At 42.6% G+C, this 25,635-nt stretch overlaps 1 protein-coding gene and 1 long non-coding RNA gene across 2 annotated transcripts in view; one reads left to right on the top strand and one right to left on the bottom strand.

Annotated features, from left to right (window-relative positions):
- Window positions 1–25,635, bottom strand: part of SH3RF2 (SH3 domain containing ring finger 2) — a 143,590-nt gene that overhangs the window by 62,910 nt on the left and 55,045 nt on the right. The window contains exons 3-5 of the mRNA XM_059917390.1: window positions 17,925–18,194; window positions 14,194–14,289; window positions 7,453–7,773 (exon numbers count right to left, since the gene is read on the bottom strand). Coding sequence (XP_059773373.1) covers window positions 7,453–7,773; window positions 14,194–14,289; window positions 17,925–18,194 — 687 coding nt within the window. The remainder of the gene's footprint in view (window positions 1–7,452; window positions 7,774–14,193; window positions 14,290–17,924; window positions 18,195–25,635) is intronic.
- Window positions 16,555–25,635, top strand: part of LOC132362608 (uncharacterized) — a 116,954-nt gene continuing 107,873 nt past the window's right edge. The window contains exon 1 of the long non-coding RNA XR_009502408.1: window positions 16,555–16,620. This is a non-coding gene — a long non-coding RNA (uncharacterized LOC132362608). The remainder of the gene's footprint in view (window positions 16,621–25,635) is intronic.

Here is a 25,635-nt window from a genome sequence, read left to right as displayed (position 1 = left end):
TGCCATTTAAACAAAACATCTTGTAAAAAACGTACAAGGCAAATATGGACATTTGAACACTGAACATTTAATGTTTTTAAGAAATTATTTTCCATTTTCTAGTGTGTGATAATGGGATCACTCTTATGTTAAACTCTTGGAAGAAAATACTCCCTGAAATTTTTAAAGAGGTACTGAGATGTGTATGGATGAAATGATATTATGTCTGAGCTTTGCTTTAAAGTAACTCAATTAGGAGCTGGTTCATGAGTGGGGTTATAACTGAAATAAGATTGGCCTGTGAGTGGATAATTGCTGAGACTGGGTGATATGTACAAGAGGGTTCACTGTGTTCTTCTCTTTTATATGTGTTTGAAATTTTCTGTTACAAAAAAGTTCAAAAAACCTGGAGGAGAGTGATTGAAGAGAAATCTAGCAACTGACTACTAAGAAATTTCGACTGCTAACATTTTTAATAATAACAAAAATAATAAAAATGGGAGCCAAGCACTTTACACCCACTTTACATCTTTGATATTCCCGACAGCCTTGTGAGGTAGGGGTTATTCCTGTTTTTTTGATGGAAACTGAAGCTTAGAGTGGCTACAGACTTGTCAGAAGTCTCACTGCTGGGACGGGGGAGAGGTGTCTGGGTCTAAGGCTGGAGTGGTTTCCCCTGTACGTAACACCGCTTCTCTAGGTGGCTCCTGAGAGTTCTTTACCCAGGGGATCTGGCAGAGCAGAGGGCAGCAGAGGCCCTCTGGTTCTACCCTGTGTCCTTTTTTTTTTTTTTTGCTTTCAGATGTCTGCCAGGGAACTCCTGCTAAGGCATTAACTGATAATGTATGAGAACAGTCTAAGGGCCTGTCTCCACCCAAGGGGTACGTTCTTGAAAATTTAATAAACATATTTCAAGCACCTGTTAGGCCCCATAGAAGGTACTTTGGGGCAGATAATGATGACATGGAACAGAACAGTTTGAGGGGACAGGTGTTGATTTAGTGGAGTCTCCCCACTTTTCACTCACGACTCTTTGGGGCCAATCCGGCCAGTTCAAGAGAGCTCTGACAGCCTCACTTGTGAGCAGGGGTTTGTTGTGTGAAAATTGTAAAGATAAAAATTTATATTGGAAGATAATCAAAATAAGAATATAAGCATAGGGGAAGTTTATTTCTGTAAATTACCTTAGAAGGAGGATTAGCTAAGAATCTTAAACATACATTAGCACTGACACTGTGTCCAAAGGAAAAAAAAATTATCTTACTACTCAGTAAAAACCATCTCTCATGGCCGTCCTGAGTACCGTAAAGTTGGGTTGGGAGATTTCTACGAAAGATGGAGACAAAGGGACACAGGAGATCTGGACTTATAGTTGAAGCTCCAAGAAATTACTTTCTTCAGAATATTTTGAATATTGGATTGAAAGGAGAGACAGCTTTACAGACCTCATGATTCCCTAAGGCACATGACAGCTTATCTTCCCAGGAGCCCAGGAAAGATGCTTGGACTTGCCATATCATCATCCTGGGATGGGATGGAGGAGGCCTGGGGGAGGGAATCACATCATAAGGAATGATTTCAGTGACCTGTCTTTCCCCTCTCTATCTTGCCTCTTTTATTTTCTGGGTAATCAGAAGAGGGGAAAGGGATTGGTAGTTATTTAAATAAATCAGAGGCCTCTGTCTTTGTTTTTGATTCTTCAGGCAAAATATGTTATTAGAAAACTTGACTGGGGCTTTGGAAAGTCAACAGCAACATAAATGAATAAAACACCACTCCTGCCCCTAACAAGTTTTCAATCTAGTAAGCCTGGTGATAAGATACATATGGGGTGCTTATAGTACAAAGAACACAAGTGTAAACAATGTGATGTGAACACAGGGGAAAGATATTAATTCTGCAGAAGAGGGGTGGCAGAAGTTTCCTTGAAGAAATGATATGCATACAGGGCTTGGGGTATGTATGTGACTGTGACAGGCAAATGAACCAAAAATAAATTCCAGGAGGAACAGCATTTATTTATTCCACAAACATTTGTTCATTGCCCAGAGTAATGCAGGCACTATGCTGGGTACAAGCACAAAAAGCCAAGAGGTGGCCTAGTATACACTATGCTTACAAATGTTGAGTAGGTCACTGCAACTTGTGTGTGTGCATGTGTGGGGGGGACATGGGGGGAGGCTGGAAGGCTACCGTCAGATCAGGGAGGGTTTAGAATGCCTTCACTCATTTAGGAGAGAGGGCACAGGTCTGCCCTCAAATCCTGGGTCTGTTTCTAGCTTTCAGACTTTGGGCAAGTTACCTAATTTTTCTGTCCCAAACCTTTTCTGTTTGGTAAAATGGGCACATGAACACCTACTCTGAACAGTTGTGAGAATAGTCATAATGTCTGTAAATCATCTCATATTGATAGTTTCTGACTTCTGGTGGGCACTTAGTTAATGGCAGGTATTGCCGCTTCTGAAGACTGTAGGGAACCATTGGTGGTCTGGGGAGGAGAAGCAGCCAAACAGATTTGGGTTTTCAAGAGTATGGAGGCTATGATTGGGAGAATGGGTAGGGGTGAGGGGGTCGGCAGGGTGAGGGGTTGAGATTGAGCAAGGTTCTGGGAGACCAGGAAGAGGCTGACGCAGTGATGGGGACCAAAACTAAGGCAGTGGGATGGAATGAATAGAAACAATTGCAATTTAGGTGGCAAACTGAGCTTGCTGACGAACTGGATGTAGAAGGTGAGGGAAAGAGAGAACTCTGGAATGACGACAGGCTTTCTATATAGCTGCACTGCAGTTGCACTCACCTGGGCCCGTGATACAGGAGAAGGGGCGGGCTGAAGGAGGGGCTGGAGTGATTGGCAGTGGTGGGAGGGGGAAGGGAGGAAGAGGCTGAGTTCCCTGGGCAGGGAGGGTGCGTAGACAGGGGGAGCAGAATGTCTTAGGAAGGCTAGAGTTACAGAAAACAAGAGCACCTCATGGTGCTGCGAGTGGGGAGATGGGACAAACCAACTCCACATCCTGAACAAGTCAGTTTTGGTATCTCCAGGATGGGCCTGGCATGGTGGCTTCCCTTAAGAGGCATTACTGACGGACTTCTTTCTAACTCGTGTCCCATGCAGTTGACTTTCCTTCTCCTTCTAAGGCATCGCCGTCCTCAGTGCAGACCTAGAGATAATCTCCAGGACTCCCCCAAAGGCCAGCGGCATTGGTTCCAATTCTCCTTCTTAACCTCCTGCAGTGCAGTTTCCCACGGAACCTACTCAGAGTCTTCAGGTCTAATCCTGAATTATTTTCAAGCACAATTGTTTTTAGTCCAAAGTTCACCTTTAAGGTCACTTCCTGACGTTCCAGCCAGATGTGTCAGGTGGTTTCCCAAGGGTGGGAGGACACAATGACAACAGGAAAACAGAATTCCTTGCTTCAGCTTCTCTCTGTGAGAAGATAGGAACTGCTACCCTTTGGCGTTTAAGAGGTGAAGGATAATCCACCTCTTCATTGTTTCTTTAGAGGTGTTTTCAGGAAACCTACTCCTTGCTCCTCCAAGCCCCCTCCGTTTAGTTGGTGGGGACTGAACATTCTTTAAAGAGGCTTTTCCCTAAAAAATTTTCCTGGACTTTTTACACGTCAGTCACAGAAGGACCAATGTTCAAATATTCAAATATCCCTCTCTCAGGGAACATGACTGAAGCTGACAAATGCCCTCTTCTCTCCTTCCGCAGCACTTCCTACACGTTCTAATTATGCAAGTATTTACTCTGGACTGGTGCTTTCTAAACTACATTGCGTCCCATCTTCATGGTTTTTGCCATATCCACATATCACTTGTACCTTTATTAACTCACTGTTTAAAAAAAAGCTTTAACATTTTAATAAAGTATTAAAAATTTTTCATAGACTTCTGTGAACAAGAACTGGTATCACTTGTAAGATATGAAGGATAACATCCGACAACATGATAAAAAACATACAGTGTTATGAAATTCAGAGATGGGCAATTGCTTGCCCAAAGCTCTGAGCCTGATGCCTTGTTCTCTCTTCCTGACAGAGGGAGATTAGCAAAACCTGATAGAGGATGTTAAAGACAGACTAGCACCAAACTAAGACTTTCTGATATCACCAAGAGGCTTGGGGAAAGTTGGAAAGGAAGTAACTTTCTCTGTCGACAGTTCTGTGTTGTAAAATTCCAAGTATCTTCACTACCTAAGTCAGTGTGGGTGCCATCAGGGTGCTCATCTCATTTTAGGAAGCCCTAACTCCACTATAGTCAGTCATTTATTTTCTGTATCCCTGCTAGACTGTGAGTTCCTTGGGGGCAAAAGCTTACTCCTGGTGCCTTCAGTACCATGCACAATGCTTGGACACAGTTGGTAGTTCATAAAGGAACAAAGTGATAGTAAATGAAAAACTTCTTGAGGTGCAGAAGACTTAGGGCAAATTCTTTACTGAGGGGTGCGCAGAGAAGAAAATGCTGGAAGGCCTTGGAGTCAAGTGAAGACGTGCAAGAAAAGGGAGGCTACAGACATTCAAGATAAACTACATTGATGTAACGGTGTTGCCTGATGACGTCTTTTTTAATGGCGAAGCATAGTGACAAGAGCTTATGGGCCAGAATCACACAATTCTACGGTCAAAACAGACTCTCACTGTTCACTAATTATAGGAACTTTGGCCAAACCATTTTTCTTGGGGACCTTAATTACGTCGCTGTAAAGTGGTGAGAGTACCTCACCTACCAAGGCTCTTACCATATTTTAGGATGGAGCACAGGACTCAGGACACTGGCAACAAAGAAATTCCTTCCTCCCTCCCTTCCTCCCTCCCTTCCTTCCTTCCTCCCTTCCTTCCTTCCTTTTCTACCTATCAATTCTTTTACTTTCAATAAATGTTTGAGGTTATTATTGCTGTTCTTGATGCTTTGGTAGTAGAATCCCCAGGACTCAATCTGGTAATTAGTACATTGTAAGCACCCAACAGATGTCTACTGGTTGAAAGAATTACACTTACCTGTGATCTTTCTATAGGAAACAATTCCTCCTCCAGTCTTCCCTCTCTATGTATATGCCACCACCATCTGCCTAGATGTTTAAGCCAAATGTCTTGATTCATTGATTTATTGAGCACCTACTAGGGACTATGTACTATGAAAGGTGCTGAGATGGGGAAGGAGGGGGGGTTTGATAAGCTAGACCCAACCACAGCTCTCAAGGATGTTAGAGAAAAAGGAAGCAGGAGATCTTGTCATTTGCTCAACTTTCCACTCATCTTTAGATGTAGCTATAAGTGGGGCATTTTAAGAGTGTGTTTTTGACAACATCTGGGCAAACATTTAGAATACTTACAATCCACCACCATGTGAATTGAGAAAAGGCTATCAGTACTGTGCAGTGGTTCCCTGGGGATAGGATATGCCAATGCCACACTTTGGAATTCTCACGATTTGTGAACATTAGGAAGGATTACTACTTGTTTTGAATCCTACTAGGATTCTCTGCTTTGGTCCAGCCTCTCTGTTGATGAGGTAAATGACCAGGAAGAAGAATGAAAAAGGCACAGGGAAAGTGACGCTTGGTTAAATCCTTTGGGAAGCCAACTTATAGCTGAGTGAGCTAGCCTAGATCTACTGAGTGTGGGCTGTACTTCGTATACCTATGTCTATATATTTAGAAAGAATGGTTTCAGAAAAATTCTGCTAGTTTTTCGCTTAACTGTGAGTCACTAGGCTCCCATGTTGGAGCATGTATGTGTGTGTACGGGGTGTAGAACTTGGGGCACAAAGTGTGTATGTACTTGTAAAAAAGTGTATGGAGTGTGTTTCACAGTTTTTTAATGCAAGGAGAGTGTACAGGGAAGGGAAGGGAATTTCACAGTTTTTGAATGCAAGGAGAGTGTATAGGGAGGGGAGAGTATAATTGTGTGTGAGTGTGTATGCAGTGCAAGTGGCGGGCAGAATGACATCAACGGCCAGCCTCCTAGAGATGCAGACAGTGATATAAGGTCTGAAGTGCTGTAGCAGGTGATTGTTTTCCTTTTAGACCAGCACACAGGTCTTTGAGGAACCCTTGACTTTCTCCTCCTCCTTGTCTTGTTAAAAAGGGATTAAAGTCCAATTAAGTCATTTAATCCCAAGGTAGAGATTCATGTTTAAAAACAAAGTTTACAGCTTAATAAAAATTACATCAGTGCAAGTTGAGGTTTGTCTTTTCAAGTTGTCACCTGCCTGGCTCCGGAGAGTGTTTATAGCAGAATACCTGACATGCAATTCTTAATCACTTTGCCTTGTACCTCTGGTCCTTCATCTTTTAAAGCATCCTTCAACCTAAATAGCCTCATGCTGTTAGAAGTAGTTCTGCTTCTGGATTGCCAGGACTGCCCCTTGGCTTATCTCCCTTCAGTTGGCAACTCAGTGGCCAGGCTTAATAATAAGAGCAGTTGTATTAATAACAATAGTATTAAGAGCTAATGCTTATTGGGTACTCAGTATGTGCCAGGCATTGTGCTAAGCACTTTACATACATTATCTTTTTTTTTTTTTTTTTTTAAGATTTATTGATTGATTGATTGATTGCTATGTTGGGTCTTCGTTTCTGTGCTAGGGCTTTCTCTAGTTGCGGCAAGCGGGGGCCACTCTTCATCGCGGTGCGCGGGCCTCTCACCATCGCGGCCTCTCTTGTTGCGGAGCACAGGCTCCAGACGCGCAGGCTCAGCAGTTGTGGCCCACGGGCCCAGCCGCTCCACGGCATGTGGGATCCTCCCAGACCAGGGCTCGAACCCGTGTCCCCTGCACTGGCAGGCAGACTCTCAACCACTGTGCCACTAGGGAAGCCCCATACATTATCTTATTAAATGCTCCATATGAAAACCACCAGGGCTGGCTTCAAGGGTGTGTGACATGTGTAGTCACACAGGGCTCTGTGCTCAGAAGGGCCCGGTCACTTGGTCTGATGCTCTGCTGTTGCCATCTTGAAATTCTTAATCATTTTCGACCTGCATTTTCATTTTTCACTGGGCCTTGCAAAGTCTATAGCTAGTCCTGAAAACACCCAATAACCCATAGTTTCTTTTTCTTTCTTTTTCTTCCCTTCCACGTGATGCCTGATACATTACTGGAGGATGGAACAGTGAATGTTAAACTGTGATCCCAGAAAACAGATGTCATTATCTCCTTGGAGGGAAGTTCTCTAAGGGACAGGAACCATGCCATGGCTCTTAGCAAGGGAAAGCAAACCCCCCTCCTCTAAACCTCAGTTTTCTCATCTGTAAAATGGGGGTTACAACAACAATAATAATAATACCTAGCTCACAGGCTGTTTCAAGGATGAAATGAGATCATGTATAGACATCTCTGACACATGATGACATTAGTTGTTATTAATGCATTATGGGGGCTTAGCAGGTACTAAACATCCAATATTGCTTGTGACACGGTGTGGGTCACTTGCCCAACTCCAAGGTACCCTTATCCCAGGGGTTTGTTCCCTACCTGCCCCACAGAGCTGGGAGGAGCATCCGCTTTCTCCATGTGCTGGGTGATCACAGAGGGGTTGCTGGAGCTGATGAGCACTGGGGTGCTGATCTCCACCATATGGCGCCCCGAGGGAGAGTGCACCATCCTGTTGAGGGTGTTCAAGGCTGTCATGATGGAGAACTGCCCGGGCCCCTTCCTCCTGGACCCCGGGCCCCTTCGGAGTGTGGGTGTGTTGGTCGCCTTGCCTCTGGAGGATGACACCAGGGACATGCCTTTTGTGCGGGATGACTGGCGGCCTTTGTTCTTCTCTAGGAGGTGTCTTGCGGTGAGGTTTGGCTGAAAAGACAAAAGGTCTGATGAGAATTTAGTCATCCTGATCTCGTGTGAGCAGCTGTGTCTTACCCAGGCTAGTCTGAAGCAGGCTCAGATGCCACCGCCTCAGTTGTCATTCCTTGGTCAGCTTCCATCTGTTATCAATATATCCCAATTCCTTTACTGTATCAATCAATTCTCACAACTCTCCTGCAACGTAGGTACAACTCTTATTGAGGTCTGAAGAATTTAAAACAAGCCATGATACTCTGCTCTGATTTTCCCGTCTCTCTCAGCATCATCCCAGCCTCCTTTACCCGGGGGACACTTCCCTCTTCCTCTAGCCACCCCTGAATCCCCCCCTCCACCCTTGACTTGGCTGTTTGCCCTTCTCGGTGTTCCTGTAGCCCCCATGCTTTCCCACTCCACACCGTAATCATTTATCTTCCTTTCCTCCGCTGGACTGTTAGCTGCCTGAGGGCAGAGGCCTTATACACGTGTTCTCTGCTGTATCCCAGAGTGGGTGCTCAGTGAGTGTTTGTGGAATAATGAGTGGACGAAATTGCTCAAGTTCATACGTTGATAAGTGTTTAACCAGAACGTAAATCCATTCAGGACCCTGGATCACCTAAGGCTAAGACCACCTTTTATTACTTCCTTTAAATACTTTTACCTCATCACCATTCTCTCTTGTTCTATACCTCTTAGTCAGTGGTGTGCTGGTACATCAGAAAAACAAACAAAACAAACAAACAAATGACCCCCCTCACCCCGATCTGTACCAATCTCTGTGGTGTAAAAATCTACCAATGGTTTAACAACTGGCTAGCAAGATTCCTGAAAATCTAACACCCAGCCCTTGCCATCTAGCTCCAGCCAGCTCTAGCACCACCACTGACTGTATTGTATTTTGAGTACCCTTGCCACCAAGGGCCCCGTGAGTTCATGGCCTTCAGAAATCGGAAATATGCTGACAAAGGGGATTGTGTGAACAAATTTTCCAGGACAGTTACTTAAATTTCCATCATGATGATTGTCACCAGTTGCCCTCTAAAAGCACGTGTCTCATTCTAATTTAGAGATTCACCTATAGAGGTAAAAAGGAGTTTGCTCCTTTAAGAACTTTTTCTTCCTTTAAGAACTTTTTAATAACAATGTGAGGATGATTAAGATGATTAATATAGTTGAGATAGAAAATTTTAAAAAAGATGCCGCCAGAAGCTTGTAATATTGTGAAAAGAAACCATCAAGTAGGGGAAGGGGCATTATTATGCCCACTTTAAAGACAAGAGAGCTGAAGGGGTGACATAAATGGCAGAGCCAGCATGTAAACAACCAAACAAGAAAAGACCAGGCGGTAATAAATGCTCTCATGTGTCAGAGAGTGACTGGGGGAGGCGGCTACTTTAGATTGGTGGGGGGCTGTCAAGGAAGACCTGCTGAGAAGGTGACATTCAAGCTGAGACACAGATGCCAAGAAGGAACGAACCACGTGAAGACAGGCATGAGAACGTGCCAGGAGAGGGATCGCAAGCTAGTGGAAAGATCCCGAAGAGGGAGAAAGCTCAGCCTGTTTGAGAAAAAGATGTGAAAGAACCAGAAAGAAGGATGGACCAGAGTGAGTGAGGGGCAGGTGGTAAAGAGGAGACCATGGAGACAGGCAGGAGCTGGATCGCATAAGGCTGGGAGGCTCTGAGTTTATTGAGTGTAATAGGAAGCCTTTGGCAGGATTTAGGTGGAAGGGTGACATGATCTGATGTATGCTTTTATTTAGAAGCTCATGCTACAGTTTGGCCGCTTCCTACTTAGCATCTGACCCAGCAATCCCACTCCTAGGTAATTACCCAAGAGAAATGAAAACTCAGGCTCACTCAAAAATGGGTATGCTCATGTTTATAGCTGCTTTAGTGATAGTTGCCAAACAATTGGAAACAATCACAATGTCTTTCAATCGGCGAATGGATGACAGACTCTGGCACATCCGCATCGTGGACCATGACTCAACCAAAAAAGGCACGAGCTACCAATACACCCGACCACATGGCTGAACCTCAAAGGCATTATGCTAAGTGAAGGGAGCCAGACTCCAAAGGCTACATTCTATATGATTCCATTTCTGTGACATTCTGGAAAAGGAAAACTGCAGGAGCAGAAAACAGGTCAGTGGGTGCCAGGGGTTGCAGTCAGGGAAGGAGCGGACTTCCAAGAGGCAGCCTGCCCTCGTAGTTTTTGGCAGGTGCTGGAACTATTTTATATCTTGATGGTAGTGTGGTTATACTGTATGCATTTATCAGAATGCAGAGACACCAAAAAGAGCAAATTTTACTGTATGTAAATAAAAATAAATACATAGAAAGCTCACTCTGGCTGCTATTCAGAAGTGCCAGACCGGAAGGAGGGAGATCAACTGGGAAATTACTGAAATTATTTAGGGCGCTTCTCATGGAAGCCTGGACCATGTCTCATGTTCCCCCAGAGCACCCATCCCGCCATTGTTCACCCAGTAAGACGATAATACACGCTGAGTTGAATGAGTAAAGTTCTTTCTGGTCATTCATAGCCACGATGAAATAAGTTAATTTTTTTCTGCCTTCACCTAATTGTTCTGCCCCCAGGTGAGCAATACCGTGAGTGTTTCTGTCAGCAACACAGACAAAGAGCCCCGTGTGACTCTAGGTCTTCCCTGTCCTCTGCCAGGGTGATTAATAGCTCAGTCGGGGAAGGACTGCAGAGCTCTTCAATTTGCACCCACTCATTTGAAACAATATCCTTGAGGTTCACTGGGCTGAGCGAGGTTCATATAACCCAGGCAGGCCCCGCTGGAGAAGTCCTGACAAGAACGGGCATAAGCTCCGCGTTTGTTTTACCACCTTTTACCCAGGTGCAATTCAATAAGTCAAATGATACATTAACAAGAAAAATCCTGTTTATGCCAAAAAAGCCCCACCTCACTCTCAGAAGAAAGCTCTCCTTCCTTCCAGTTGCTTTGCACGGCGCTGGTAGTTCAAAACTTATTTAAAGGGTTCTCAGCAAGTGCTGGTCTTAATGAAATGACTGGAGTCAAATTTTAAGTACTCCTTTAAAAAGCTCAATTTAGAGTTCAAGTAATTTTTGAAAACCAGGTTCCCAGGTTAGAGCAACCACTTGATTATCTTTTCCCCTCCTAGCAATTAGGAGAACAAATGAAGTGATGGCTAGTTTGATGATGATTGTGAGGGTTCTTATAATCACTAATTTTAGAGGTGGAGTAGTGGGGAGAGTATCCAAATGAATAATCATTAAATGTAGAACTTTTGGGAAAAAAGGATATCAGAAATGGGTAATGAAATCAGTGATGCCTTTTTTCCCCAGACCTATGAAGAAGCTTCTTGAAATAATACAGGGGACCATGCAAGCTCTAGTCTGCAAAAATTTAAGCACCTCCTATGTATCCAACTAGGATTAGTTGTAGCTCATCTCTGTCCTTGGAGACTTAACGGTTATCTCCCAAACATCGTAATCGTTCCTCTTCAGCATATGTTGCTTGATCCAGCAAACGGCTCTACCACTGACCTAGGCACACAAATCCGAAAGTGGGGCATGATCCTTGACCACTTCCTTGCCCCTATCCCCTGCTCCTGTGGATCTGCCTCCTAAAAGGTCCTGGAATCTGTCCAGTTGTTTCCAGTCTACTAGTCAAAGCTACAGTCATTTTCTAACTGAGCCATGTAGTAGCCTCCTAATTGATCTTTCTGCTTTTTTTAATCCCTCCTCCTCAAATTCTTCTTCCCACTGCATCCCGAGCAATCTTTAAGAAACCCAAATCTGATGGAGTCACTGCCTTACTTTAAATTTTTCAGTGGTGTCTTCTGACCTCTGGGTCAAGTCCAAACTCCTTATGATACGGCAGAGGTCATGATGCTCAGCAAATATTCCAAGTAGTCCCCTACACTTCTCAGCTGATTTCAAGCCAGGTGGGACTAGGTGACTGGTGCAGGCCAATGGACTATGAGTGGGAGTGACAAATGTCACAGAGCTGAGGCCTTTGCTGATGCACAACTCACTCTTCTTTACTTCCTAGGCCATGAAACCTAGGAAGTCCATGTGTTCCACATGGCACGGCTACAAGATGGCCCAGCCTCATCAGTCTGGGCTCCTCAGTGACTGTGTGAGCCCAGCCTTTCACCATTCTGTGCTGAACATGTAATATGGATTCGAAATAACTTTTTCTTTGTGAAGCCACTGAGATACGGGGGCTGTTTATTACCATAGCATAACCTAGCTCATCCTGACTAATGCAGGAAGGTTTACAAAGTCTCCTGTGGTCTGTGTCCCATTTGCTTCCCTGGATTCATTTTTTTTTTTTGTCTCTCTCTTACTCTCTAAGCTCCAGCTCTAGTATTCTTTGGTCCTTTGGAGGCACCACACTTCCTCATCCTGCAGGACTTTTGCACATGTTACCTCCATTCCCTAAAACACTCTTCCCTCCATGCTTACTCCTCATCATTTGTCAGATCTTGGCTTACAAGGCATTTGCCAACACCCTACCCAGGTAAGTTGAACACCATACTCTCCTCCCCCCAATAGCTCCCTCTCCTTCACTCTTTGCATCATTTATCACACTTATAATTACTTATTCACGTCCGACCCTACAATCCTTGAAAGTAGGGACTCATATCTGTCTTGTGTCATTGGAACTTAGCACAGGACCTGACATGGCAGGCACTCAATGAAAAATAAGTTGAATGATTGAATATATATTTAGGACAGGGTCACGTTGAAAGGTTTGTTCTCTGAATTTTTTTCCTGGTCAGTCAGACCACCTCCCAAATATTTTTTTCATTCATTCACTGGTGAAGCTAATTTTTTTATGAAGTACCTGCTCTGTGTTGGGCTAGCCTGTGAAGTACAAGCCACACACCCATCAGGTGTTCTGAGAAGAAAGAGACAACTCAGTATTCAACTACTTGCTGGAATTTTATGGAAAAAGAAGATTTCTAGCTGAGCCTCATAAAATGAGTGAAGTTGAACACGTAGAGAGAATTGGGTGGGTGTACCTGTAAGGGGCTTCAACAAGAGAAAAAGCACGATCATTTAGTGGAGAGAGGAGGAAGACCAGCCTCTCTGGACCATTCCTCTTCCCCTCCCTTCCATCTTTCATCCCTTCCATACAGATTGAGATGAGAGGGTGAGGGAACTTTGACAGCTGGGCAGTGTTCTGGGCACACCATTCACTTCAGAACCCGCTTCGGCTCTTAAGAATGGTAGAACTGGTCCCTTCTTTCCAACTCTGCCTCTGTTCTGTTTCATCCCACCCTCCTAGAGGGCAGGGAGCATACCTTCTACTTCTTTTATAGCTCAGTACTGCTTGCTTTTAATGCTTTATGCCTGGTAAGCGCCCAATAAGTGCAGTTAAACAATGAAGCCTCTCTTTTAAATGTGTAATGACCTGCTTCAAGCTGGGGAGAGGGTGATGGCTAGAGAGGTTAGGGGCTATAGGTTATATTACTATACTGGAGAAATAGGTAGACAGCCTAGCATGTGTTCTTTCTTTTTTTTTCAAAGTAGATTTTAAAAAAACAATAGAAGTAATATGTGCTCATTTCTGAAGATTTACAAAACACAAGTCAGCAGAAGAACATGAAAATTATCTAGAATCTCACTATCTGGTGATCACCACTGTTAATACCTTGGTACCTATTCTTGTAGCCCTTTATCCATTTATATATACACATATGTATTTACAAAGCTAGTTTCAAGAAGTTAATTTTTTTTAATTGTGGTAAAAAACACATAACCAAATTTACTATAACAACCATCTTTAAGTATACAGTTCAGTAGTGTTAATTTTATCCACATTGTAATAGAACTCCAGAACTTCATCTTCTAAATCTGAAACTTTATACATATTAAACTTTGTTTTACTTAATAAATCACAAACATATTTCCATAATACCAGGTACTCCATGATATTGAGTATTCTCCTTTAACATTATTTTTAATGGGTATATATTTTTCCATTACCATGATTTTAAAAAACTAAATCCTTATTGTTGAGTTTTAGATTATTTCTGGTTTTTCACCACTATGCACAATGCTACAATGAATATTTTTGCACATTCTGTACACATATCTTTGCATACTTGTTTTAATATTTCATTATAATGAACTCTCAGGTGTGGAATTAATGACTCAAAGGAAATGTACATTTTCAACGTCCTTGATAGGAGTTTGAGTCTGGAAACGAGAGATGGCACCAATTTGTACTCCTATCAGCAGAATGAAAAAGCCCTTTCCCACACTCTTGCCAGAAATGGGTATTATCATCTAGCATCTTTTCTTTCAAGACTTTAGTTAGTTCTGAAATAAGCCTCATATCAAATAGGAATTACTCTCAGGCATCACTGTAGCATATGTATAATTCTGAGTAAGCTCGAATCAGATGTAGACTTTATAGACACGTACCTCTACAAACAAGATTGGGAAGATGCCGACTTTACCTCCTAACTTGCCTTCTGCCCAGTTCTCATCAACTCGGCTGATCACAGTGATGATATCATCCTGAAAGAGAGAAAGTCTCCTGGTTAGCATTTACTGTCAGTTTTCAGGTGCTAAAAGCCTTCCGTGGAGATCAGCTTGGAGTCTCAGATGGTGTAAGGTGCAAGGAATGTAACTCTTTCACAATTTATTTACAAAATCTTCCACTAAAATAATCTTTCTCCATAAAGGGCAGTATTTCGAGGCTTCCCTGGTGGCGCAGTGGTTGAGAATCTGCCTGCCAATGCAGGGGACACGGGTTCGAGCCCTGGTCTGGGAAGATCCCACGTGCCGCGGAGCAGCTGGGCCCATGAGCCACAATTACTGAGCCTGCGCGTCTGGAGCCTGTGCTCCGCAACAAGAGAGGCCGCGATAGTGAGAGGCCCGTGCACCGCGATGAAGAGTGGCCCCCACTTGCCACAAGTAGAGAAAGCCCTCGCACAGAAACGAAGACCCAACACAGCCATAAAATAAATAAAATAATAAATACTTAAAAAAAAAAAAAAGGGGGGCAGTATTTGGGTCACCAAGACCAAAAGAGGAGTAGAAATAATTTGGAGCATCGAAGAAATCCAATAGGAAAACTTGGAAATGTCTCTAATTTTCCATCACCAGCAGAATCTGGGCTTTTCATTTAAATTAATCTGATGGAGAAACCAAGATGGAAGGGGTAGGGAGATAGACTTTCGGCTTAGCAAAAGGAAGAATGAATTGCATTCTGATTTTGAACACTTTTCAGTGTTCAAAAAAAATTTTTTTTATAAATTATTTATTTGGCTGCATGGGGTCTTTGTTGCTGCACGTGGGCTTTCTCTAGTTGCAGCGAGCGGGGGCCACTCTTCGTTGTGGTGCGCGGGCTTCTCATTGCGGTGGCTTCTCTTGTTGCAGAGCATGGGCTCTAGGTGCGTGGGCTTCAGTACTTGTGGCTCGTGGGCTCGAGAGCGCAGGCTCAGTAGTTGTGGTGCACGGGCTTAGATGCTCCACGGCCTGTGGGATCTTCCCGGACCAGGGCTCGACCTGTGTCCCCTGCAATGGCAGGCGGACTCTTAACCACTGAGCCACCAGGGAAGTCCCCCTATTCAATTTTTAATGTATCAAACATAAAGTGTCTTTTTATTTGAATGTTTCTTATTACCAAAGGTTATATGGAGATTTGTAGAAACATTTGGAAACACAGATAAGCAAAACAAAGAATTCTATCACAATATAGATACAACCACTGTTAACATCTTGGTTAACACATTTTCCCCCAGATTCTTTTCTATGAGGATAAAATATATGTACATAGAGACACACTGATTTTTAAAAACTTTTCAGAAAATGTACATAGGCATACAATAAAGTACAAACATTTTAGATGTAAAGCCTGATGAATTTTTTAAATTGAATATATCCACAAAACCCCAACCCAGAGTAAGAGATATAAAATACTTCCAGCACCAAGATGGCTCTTTAGTACTCTTTCCTGTCACATAGCAAGAGGTAGCCACTACTCTGACTCCTAGCAAATACATTCATTTGGCTTATTTTGTATTTCTTACAAATGAAATCATATAGGATACATTGATTTTTCACTTAATATCACATCAGGAATACCTTTCCATGTCTGTACCTGTTATCAATCTAAATCTGAATATTCATCCACTGATCTCTCTGATCTTCTGATCTATGCCCCTTAGTAATACAGACGAATCCAAATCTAAATCCATTACTGCATTATACCTTTTCTTAGATTTCTCTGTCCTTATTACAACCTGTAATTACATATTTATAGGTTATGATTTCTTTAATGCCTGTCCACCCCATCAGACCATAAACTTCATGTGTGCAGGGCCTGTATCTGTTTTGTTCATTTTTGTCCCTAGGACCTTATATAGCGGCTGCCCTATAGCAGTCAACCAATCATTCTTTTTTTGAATTATTTTTGTTGAGGTATAGTTGATGTACAATATGATATAAGTTTCAGGTGTACAACATAGTGATTCACAGTTTTTAAACAATCAATATTTCTTGAATGCATGCATGCATGAATGAATAAATGCATGTGTGAATGAACTGGAAAATTTACTGAGACAGAAAATACTAGGAATAAAGGCTTCTGGAGAGAAGATCTTGAGTTTTTTTGGACATGCTGAGTTTAGGAAGACCATGAGATATCCTAGTGTAGTCTTGGCCTTCAGTAGCCTTCCAGAAGGGATCAAATCCTCTCTTCTGGATCCTCTGTCCTAATTTCCCATTTATATGTCTGTTCCTTCCAGTAGACTGCTGGCTCCGTGAAGACAGGGATAATGACTCATCACTTTATCCCCAGTGGACAGCTTGGCACATAGATGGATTCAATGAATGAACAAGCAGGTGGGTAAGTGTCCCAGTTTGCAAATTCCCAGAAAAGGGCAAAAAAGCAGGTATTGCTTCCTGCCTATGTCTTCTTCCAGCTGTGTCCCTAGAGCTTAGTGTCTAATGCCTGGCACAAAGTAAATACTCAATAAACGCCTGTGGAATTGAACGGCCCTTCTCCAGCTGTAGTCAAAGTATAAAATTTACAGGTCAGCTACAGAATGACATTCCTTAGGGGACTCACTCTGAGGTGCTAAGACAATAACAAAGATCAGTATTTCAAAATATGGAGGACAGTGGGGTTATCTAGTTTGAGTGAATCTGAAGTAAATCTCATTTGCAGTAGTGATGGAATAAAAATGTTTTACAAAATAAAAGACCTTTCCTGAGCTACTGTAGCAGTGCCACTTGTACTTGTATTTGATCTACTTATCATAAGAAGCAAAGAATGAAAATCACCCCAACTTTGGTTTCTAAGAGAGATTTCAAATGTTTAGGGAATAATAAGTACTGAATACAATGACTTAAAGTACAGTCGACCCTCCATGTCCGCGGCTTCTGCATCTTCAGGAATCAATGTGTCCTAGAACTAATCCCCCTCAGATACCGAGGGATGGTTGTAGTCTAGACTTTAGTAGACTTGTCCTTACTTGCAAATGCTGAAGAATCATCCAAAAAAAAAGAGAGAGGGGAAAAAACCTTAGGGTAACTAATGTGTTTGGAAAATATACCTTGTAAGAGGTGATTTTTATGTGTAAAGATATTATTATGTTATTTTGTTGTTTGGAGTGTTTTGAATGCAGTGTTTACAAACAAAAGAGTGTTGTAAATGAGTAGTACTAGGTGATCAGAACTTGGTCAGCGAGAATACCCCTGCAGATACACAATGAAGAGGTAAGATCTGTAGTTCTACACAGCACGCTGTTAAACTGTGTCTGTAATCTTCTGTCCAAGTGTCTGTCTCTCTCACTCCTCTGCCTGAGGGTAGGTGCTGTGACTTGTTCATGCTGTCTTCCCAGTGTCTGCAAAGAACAGGTGCTCAAAAGTGATTGTAGAATGAATGAATGAGTGTACAGATACTTAGTTTTGCAGTTGCAATAGAAAAGGTTTGAGGATTCCCATCAAACTCCTATTAGATTTCTCTGGCGACTTTACTACCATATGTTTGAATTATATATACACATTACATATATAGGCACAGATTTATACATTTATGGATAAAATATAATTTTAAAAAATCAGCAAATATTAAACAAACAACTCGAGATTCTGCCAGTCTTTATGTGGTCACTGGTGACTTTGGTAGCTGCCCAGAATCTTACCTTGAGGAAGGTCAGGCAGTCCTGGTTCTCACTCTTGTCCTTGTTGCGCAGGTCGAAGTTGTAGAGGGCCCGGCAGAGTGGGGGTGGCTGGGGAAGCTGCTTGAGGACCTCTACGGAGCTGGCTGGGAAGATCCCACTGACTCCATTGATTTCCCCCTGGTACCAGTTCTCATCCAACTGTCTCTGGAGGAGGATGACATCTCCCTTATTAAACCTCAAGTCACCGGGATTCTGCCCTCGGTAGTTGCACAAGGCCTTTGCTCGCGGCACCTGCAGTGTCATGGATCAATAAAATATGTATGGCTTAGAGGCTGGAGGGACACAAGGGATCATGTTAATAACTAAATACAGGGCACTTCCTATGTGCTAAGTGCCGTACGTGGGTCATCTTGTTTAACCTTTGAGATAGACACTATGATTCCCCTTTCTAAGATGAGGTGACTGAGGCACAGAGTGGTTTAGGAAGTTGCCTAAGGCGACACAGCTGGGAAATGGCAGATATGGGGTTTGAACTCTGACAATCTGATTTTAGAGACCTGTTCTTTTTTTAAAAAATACATTTATTTATTTATTTATTTATTTATTATTGATTTATTTTTGGCTGTTTTGGGTCTTTGTTGCTGCATGTGGGCTTTCTCCAGTTGCAGCGAGCAGGGGCTACTCTTCCTTGTGGTGCGCCAGGTTCTCATAGTGGTGGCTTCTCTTGTTATGGAGCACGGGCTCTTGGCGCGGGCTTCAGTAGTTGTGGCTCGCGGACTGTAGACCGCAGGCTCAGTAGTTGTGGCGCACGGGCTTAGTTGCTCCGCAGCACGTGGGGTCTTCCCGGGCCAGGGCTTGAACCCGTGTCCCATGAATTGTCAGGCGGATTCTTAACCACTGCGCCACCAGGGAAGCCCAGAGACCCTGTTCTTAATCACTATGCAGGGAACAGGATTTTGGACTTGACTCCACAACTATGTGAACTTGAGTGAGGCTGTGACTCTTTCTGGGAACTGAATACTGATTCTGAATTCTGGTTCCACCTCTTTGCTCTTGTGTGACTGTGGTCAAGCTATTTCATCTTTCTTAAACAACATTCATTTATAAAATGGGGTAATAATAGAATGTCTACCTCATTAGAGTTGCTGTGATGACTAAAAAATATTGATAATGCATTCTGCGTATTGCTTGGTACATAGTATGTGCTCAATAAATGACACCTCTTAGAATTAACACCGTAATGTAGGTCTCAGTGTTGACGGCAAGAAAATTGAGGTGAAAACCCCCTGAAAATAGAAAGTGCTATGTGAGAGTGATGCATTATAATTTGTCTTCAGCCTTGTCTAGAAAGTGTAAACCTCATGTGTGTTTGGATCTTTAGGAAGCACAACCAAGATGAGTTAACAGTCAGAAATCAATCATCACCTAAAAAAAAATCAGCTAAAGAATTGTCATTTGTCAAATCGATTGTCAGTCTAAATAATTATTTCAGTCAAATGCATTTCTTTTCCTGATTGAAACTGGTTTCTCCACAGAGAAATGGCCTCACTTTGGTCTTGTTTGAGGTCAGTCTGACAAATGGAAAGTTCTAGTAACTTAGGTTTTATAGAAAGCCCTTCAGTGTCACCTGTGATTGTATTGTATTTTGTACTTTCCTCGGCCATTGGGTGGAGTATTCCCCTCTGCTGGGGACAGTCTTGCTGGGACCTTCAAGGACCTTCAGAGTCTGCAGTGTTCATTTGAAAAGGAATTTCAAGCAGCTTCAGGGTCGAGACAAGACCTGAATGGCATCATATTGCTGATGGGACAGCAGCAGAGCAATGGGTTTCTGCTGGTCCCTGGGGAGTTAGAAAACCACAGGAACATAGCTCATCCTTGGGAAACGAGTGGACAAATGAGCAAAGATGTATGTGCTAGGAGGTTTAACACACTGTTGTAGATAAATGGAATCAGTTGAATAAATTATGATACATCCATACAATGGAAAACCCTACAGTCATTAAAACTGATGATGTTGATCTATAATTAATAACACTGAGAGTTACTCATAATATACTGTTAAGTATAATAGAAGAGATTAAAAACAGTTATATAGACTAGGCTCTCTTTATAAATATACATATATATTTTTTACCTGGGGAAAATGCTAGATGGTTATATACTAACATTTTAAGAGTGGTTATTTCTTTTTTTTTTTTTTTTTTTAAGAATTCTTTTCATCATTACTTAACAAAGAACATTTTTTTTTTTTTTAATTTATTTATTTTTGGCTGTGTTGGGTCTTCGTTTCTGTGCGAGGGCTTTCTCTAGTTGCGGCAAGCGGGGGCCACTCTTCATCGCGGTGCGCGGGCCTCTCACTATCGCGGCCTCTCTTGTTGCGGAGCACAGGCTCCAGACGCGCAGGCTCAGTAGTTGTGGCTCACGGGCCTAGTTACTCCGCGGCATGTGGGACCTTCCCGGACCAGGGCTCGAACCCGTGTCCCCTGCATTGGCAGGCAGATTCTCAACCGCTGCGCCACCAGGGAAGCCCAAGAGTGGTTATTTCTAAGTGATGAGATTTTTGAATATTAAAAAAAAAAGTTTCCCTAAGTGCTTTGCAGTGTCTTCTAACTTTTCAACAATGAAAAAATTGTACTGTCTATTACAATTGGATAGTAAAAAGAAAATGAATGAAGCTGGGGGATAAGAAGTGAAAGGTATGGGAGGAATTTAGGAAGAAAATAAGCCTAGCTGAGTGGGATCAACAAACCACGTAACTACCTTTGGAGAAGCTTCTCCCTTCCCTGAGAAGTAAGCAGGTAGAAGCAGATCGAGAACAGAGGATTTCTGGGGAATGATCTGAATCTGTTAGACTCCCAGGGTTAGACATATCAGGGAATAATAGTTGTCCCTAAGCCTTCTCTCAATTTTACATTGTGATATAAATCACATTTTTATGGGTATATGAGCACCTGGCACACACTGGTCACATTTGCCAGGCTTGCTGGCAGCTACATCTGGCCAATGGGATATAAGCAAATTTTAGGAAGTGTCCCTACTGAGAGAGACTGACTTTCTTTTTCTTTCCTCCATTTTGCTATGTGGGATGCAGACACGATTGCTGGCACTCTAGCTGCCATCTTGAACAATGAGGATAAGGGTCACACCTAAAAAGGGGAGAAAGTAGTCTGGGTTGCAGAGTTGCCAGGCAAGTCCTGGACTACTTTACTTCCAGACTTGTGTCTGAAATCTAAATAAACTTCCATCTTGCCTAATACACTTTTATTTTGGATTCATAAAAGGAAAAGAAAGAAAAGGAAGGAAGAATGAAAAAATTAGGAAAAAAGGGATTGAAGCTCCTTTGACTTTGCATAATAATGATAATATCAATAGCTAATATTTATTGAGTGCTTCCTCCTATGTACCAGATACTGTGCTAAGCACTCCACAATATATTTTATTTAATTCTCACAACAACCTGTGATTAGAAAACTGGGGATCAGAGAGGTTAAAAATTTGCCAAAGTTCATGAAGCTAGAAAGTGGTAGATTTTAGAATTTGAGCTCAAGTATGTTTATTCTCAAGCCCAAGCTCTTAACCACTCAACCAGTGTTTCTCAAAATGAAGTCTGTGGTTTACCTAGATCAGAATCTCGGGAAATGTAAAAAATGCAGACTCTTGGACCCCATCCCTGACCAATTTGACCAGAATCTCTTAGAGGGCAGTTTAAGTAGCTGCATTTTTATCAAGCTCTCCCATCCATCCAAGTTTTATGCCGCTGGTCTGAGTTATGTCTTATTCTAACTAAAATGGAGATTTGATGTAGTTTTGTAAATGGCTAAGCTGCTTTTTTCCTTTCTTTTCTGGAAGACATTCCCATACAAGGTGGCTTATGTATTTTAATGACTGTTGAGCAAGTATATTAGACTAAAACTGCACAAAATGCTTAAATCTCTTTGAAGAGGCATAAACTTTGAAACCCTGAGATAGTACTAATTGCCTGACCATCTTCATCTTTTCTCTATCTCCCCTCAGTTGAGATAAACTATTGTGGAAGCAAACTGTAAATTCTATTTTTAACATGAAGATTCTTTTCATCACCTTTTTTCTTCATTCTCCCCTTTTACTCTCAGTTCTACATTCATACTTATACAAAACATTGGCTTCCATGCTGTAAAGAGGGTGGGGGTGGGGAAGGAGAGAGAAAGAATCTGAAGAGGGGAAGGAAATTAACATTTATTGTGTTTCTGGCAAGCCATAGAAATTTGTCTTACATTATTGCACTACTGCACTTTCCATGTACAATACTGTCTCATTTATATGAGCTCAAAGCCCTGTGAAGTAGGTTTATCTTCATTTTATCGATGAAGAAACAGAAGTTCTGAGACATTCAACCTTCAGGCAAAGTCACACAGCCAATGTACAGTGGCCCCGAGACTGACTTCCGTTCATTTGACGTCAAAGCCCTGATTTCTCTTTCATCCCTCTGAAGTCATCTAGTATGTTTTTCCATCATAAAACTCATTTGGGGTGATGTTTTATAATCAAAATCTGAATAGAGTTTGAATGCCATCTGCTTGCTGCTGGCTGCATGAGCATGAATTATTGAACTCTAGAGCCCTCGCATAAAAGTTAAGCACCTGCCTGAAGAGACTCAGCTGGTTGATTCTATCCAGTCCACCATGGTTCTCTCAAGGGAAAATAACTCCAAGTTCTGCAGTAGCCATCCCCCGTTGTTTTGTTGGGTGAAACAAAACACCACCCCAATTGTTTTCTGTCTTGACAGGTGCAGGAGGGAGGGAAAATGGGGATAAAGTGGGTGTGGCGGTCTCACAGCCAGGTCATTACCAAATGTTTCTCCTGGTGTTTTTCAGAAAGCCAGATAATCCAGTGGAAGGCTGTGTGTGTGCCTAAAAAGCTTTCCTTCTCAGAGATTCAAAAGGATTAATACTTCTATGCGCCTGTAATTTGTCTATTGATGTGTCACCTCAGTAAGGTGAGGTGAAAGCCACAAGGTCCATGCTTTTGATGGAAGATAAAGCACAGAACCCTGAAATAAGGAAGCAGGGGTATGCAGAGACATTAGTGGTAAAATTATGTTGTAGTAGTTATGTGTGTTGGTAATAAAATGGCAGGCATCCCTTCTCTGAGGATCCACCCATTTGCTCTCCATCTTCTCATGGGCATGTTATTCACTCTGGTCACACCACATACACATGGGTATGTGGCTCAGGCTGGCCAGTTATATAACCGAGCGAGGCCCTGTGAAGGCCTTCCTGGGGACAGAACCACCCCCCCCCCACCCCCCACCATGTCCCTTGCCTCCTGTTTGTAAAAGAGCTTTAGCCTCCTAGGCCTTGCCTGAGTTCCAGAGAACAAATTCAATCAAAAATGAGAAAATGCAGAAACAAAAACAGTCAAGCGAGACAAAATAATAGTTTAGCCATAATACAAAGTCAAGGACCTTTAGTTCCTCCTTAAGGACTATAAATAATATTTTGGCCATGTCCTTGAGTTGTTTTACAGATACTAAAACCCTCCCCAGGTGAAAAAAGTTAGCTGCATGCTGACCACATACACGTAGACCCCAGACCAGTTAAATCCAAAAGGTTGATGATGTTAACTCCCAAAATACCACTCAGTTACCTCTCCACCAACCAATCAGAAAAATGTCCATGAGCTGATCTGGCACCCTGCAACCCTCTCCCTCACCTTGCCTTGAAAAACCCTTCCCTGAAATCCTTCAGGGAGTTTGGTCTTTTGAGCATTAGCCACCCATTCTCCTTGCTTGGTGTCCTGCAGTAAACGCTGCACTTTCCTTCACCACAACCTGATGTCAGTAGATTGGCTTTACTGTGCGGGTGAGTGGACCCAAGTTTGGCTTGGTAACAGAGTGCCCAAATCCTCCTGGCATAAAGCTTGGTACAGGGCAGGCGTGTGCCCCAAATAGGGTCAGTTAGAATCTTCTTTGACATTTGATATATAGACACCCAAGAAGAGAGTGTTTCTTTTGGATCATGAGCCTGGAGGCGGTAAGCCTTGGACTACCAGTGGTGATATTTCCCAGCCAGCAGACACATCTTCCTGAGTAAAGCTGCAGAAGGCAGCAGAACTAGAGATATTGTGAGATAAACAGGTAAGTAATGGATAGAGCCTTCACAAGAAAATTTGAATGTCTATATCCAACTGTGCCTAAAGGATACACAGTTAAATGAGATGATATCCTCAATGTATTGCTTATTACTGAAACTGCTTGTAGTTATTTTCTGACCCCTGAAACTGAAAAAGTCCTGATTAATACATATTAAAAACCCAGAAACAACAAAACTGCATAAAAGTGAAATATCCAAAAAGCAGAATTCAGAAACAGCAGGAGGACTAGCCACCAATGAGCTCTGAGCTTATTTCCAATTGGAAAATAAAGAAGGAGGCATATGGATTGATAACAGGGTAAGAGAAAAGGAGCCCAAGATTGGAATCATCACAGTGCTGAGACAAGGCAAAAAGCCGAGCTGGAGTGAGCATTCAACCTGTTCCTGTGTAATGAACTGTTCACCATGCATGAGTGGCACTCCCACGTGTTTAGAAAGAGGTAGGCCTGGTTCTCTACTCCTGGCATCAGATGGGGCCAAAACCAACATGCTGAGCTAACTGCTTACCTCCCTGAGCTGGTCATGAGATGGCCCATCACAGGAGAATGGAGCCAAGAGAAAACACCCTGGCCTATCATTCACCAGGCTATTAATTCTCTGCCCGAGAGTTTAGGATTTGTGTCTGAAACACCTCTGAAACTCTGTCTCTGAGCCCTGGACACAAGCAGGTGTTTCATAAATGCTTGGTGAATGAATTTGTGAATTAATCAAGAAACATCTAGGAACTGCCATTCCTGGAGGAAAAGAATGCATATAAGATTAATAAATATGACTGATAATAATTATTAGAAAGATCTAGTGGCATGAGCTAGAAAATAAAAAAAGGCGAGTTTGGGTCCTCTTTTCCAAATTTCCCTGAATTTTAACAATTTCGTGCTACACATACTCAAAAAGGTTTCCATACCCAAATAAGCTCAGGAATCACTGAGTTGAACAAAGTCACACAGGCTCTTTTGCTGACTGGCTTCTCAGAAGTTTTACTCCACTAATGTGACCTTGTATTTGCATCTGGACTACTTTGCAGGATTAGCAGAATGGGCCTGGGGAATGCTGGGTAAAGTAAATGTGACTTCCCCCTGTGATTTCATTCCACTCGTGAGGCAAAGGGTCAGCTAACTGTCCTGGGTCCTAACTTCCCAGCTGCTGCTTAGCCAAGTGAGCCATCCTGCATCCCTCCCTCATGTTGTCAACCCTTTTGGATCTGATGTCGGGGGCAAGGGAGCATATGTTAGAAAGTGCTGGCTGGTCCTTGTGCTCATGTTTCTCTGATGAGGAGGGGGAACACTTCAGTGCTCACTCAACAGCATCAGATCTATCAAGACTTGACAAATCCCAGACCATCTGCTGCTTGGGGGCTTGAGATCACCAGAAGGTCTGAATCCTGACATTCAAAGGCTTGAGATCACTAGAAGGTCTGAATCTGGACATTCAAAGGCTAGAGATCATCAGAAGGTCTGAATCTGGACATTCAAATTTGAGGCCACGCTTATGAGACATACCATGTGAGTTTCTTTCCTTCATAGAGAATTTTACTTGTTCAGGGGTGGTACTAGGGTGCAACAGAACACAGATGTTAGAGTCAAGTAAGGTGTTGGTTTGCA

Source organism: Balaenoptera ricei, chromosome 3 (genome assembly GCF_028023285.1).
Source record: "Balaenoptera ricei isolate mBalRic1 chromosome 3, mBalRic1.hap2, whole genome shotgun sequence".
Lineage (NCBI taxonomy): Eukaryota > Metazoa > Chordata > Mammalia > Artiodactyla > Balaenopteridae > Balaenoptera > Balaenoptera ricei.
The sequence above is the reverse complement of the archived record's forward strand: the minus strand, read 5'-3'. Positions and strand labels throughout refer to the sequence as shown.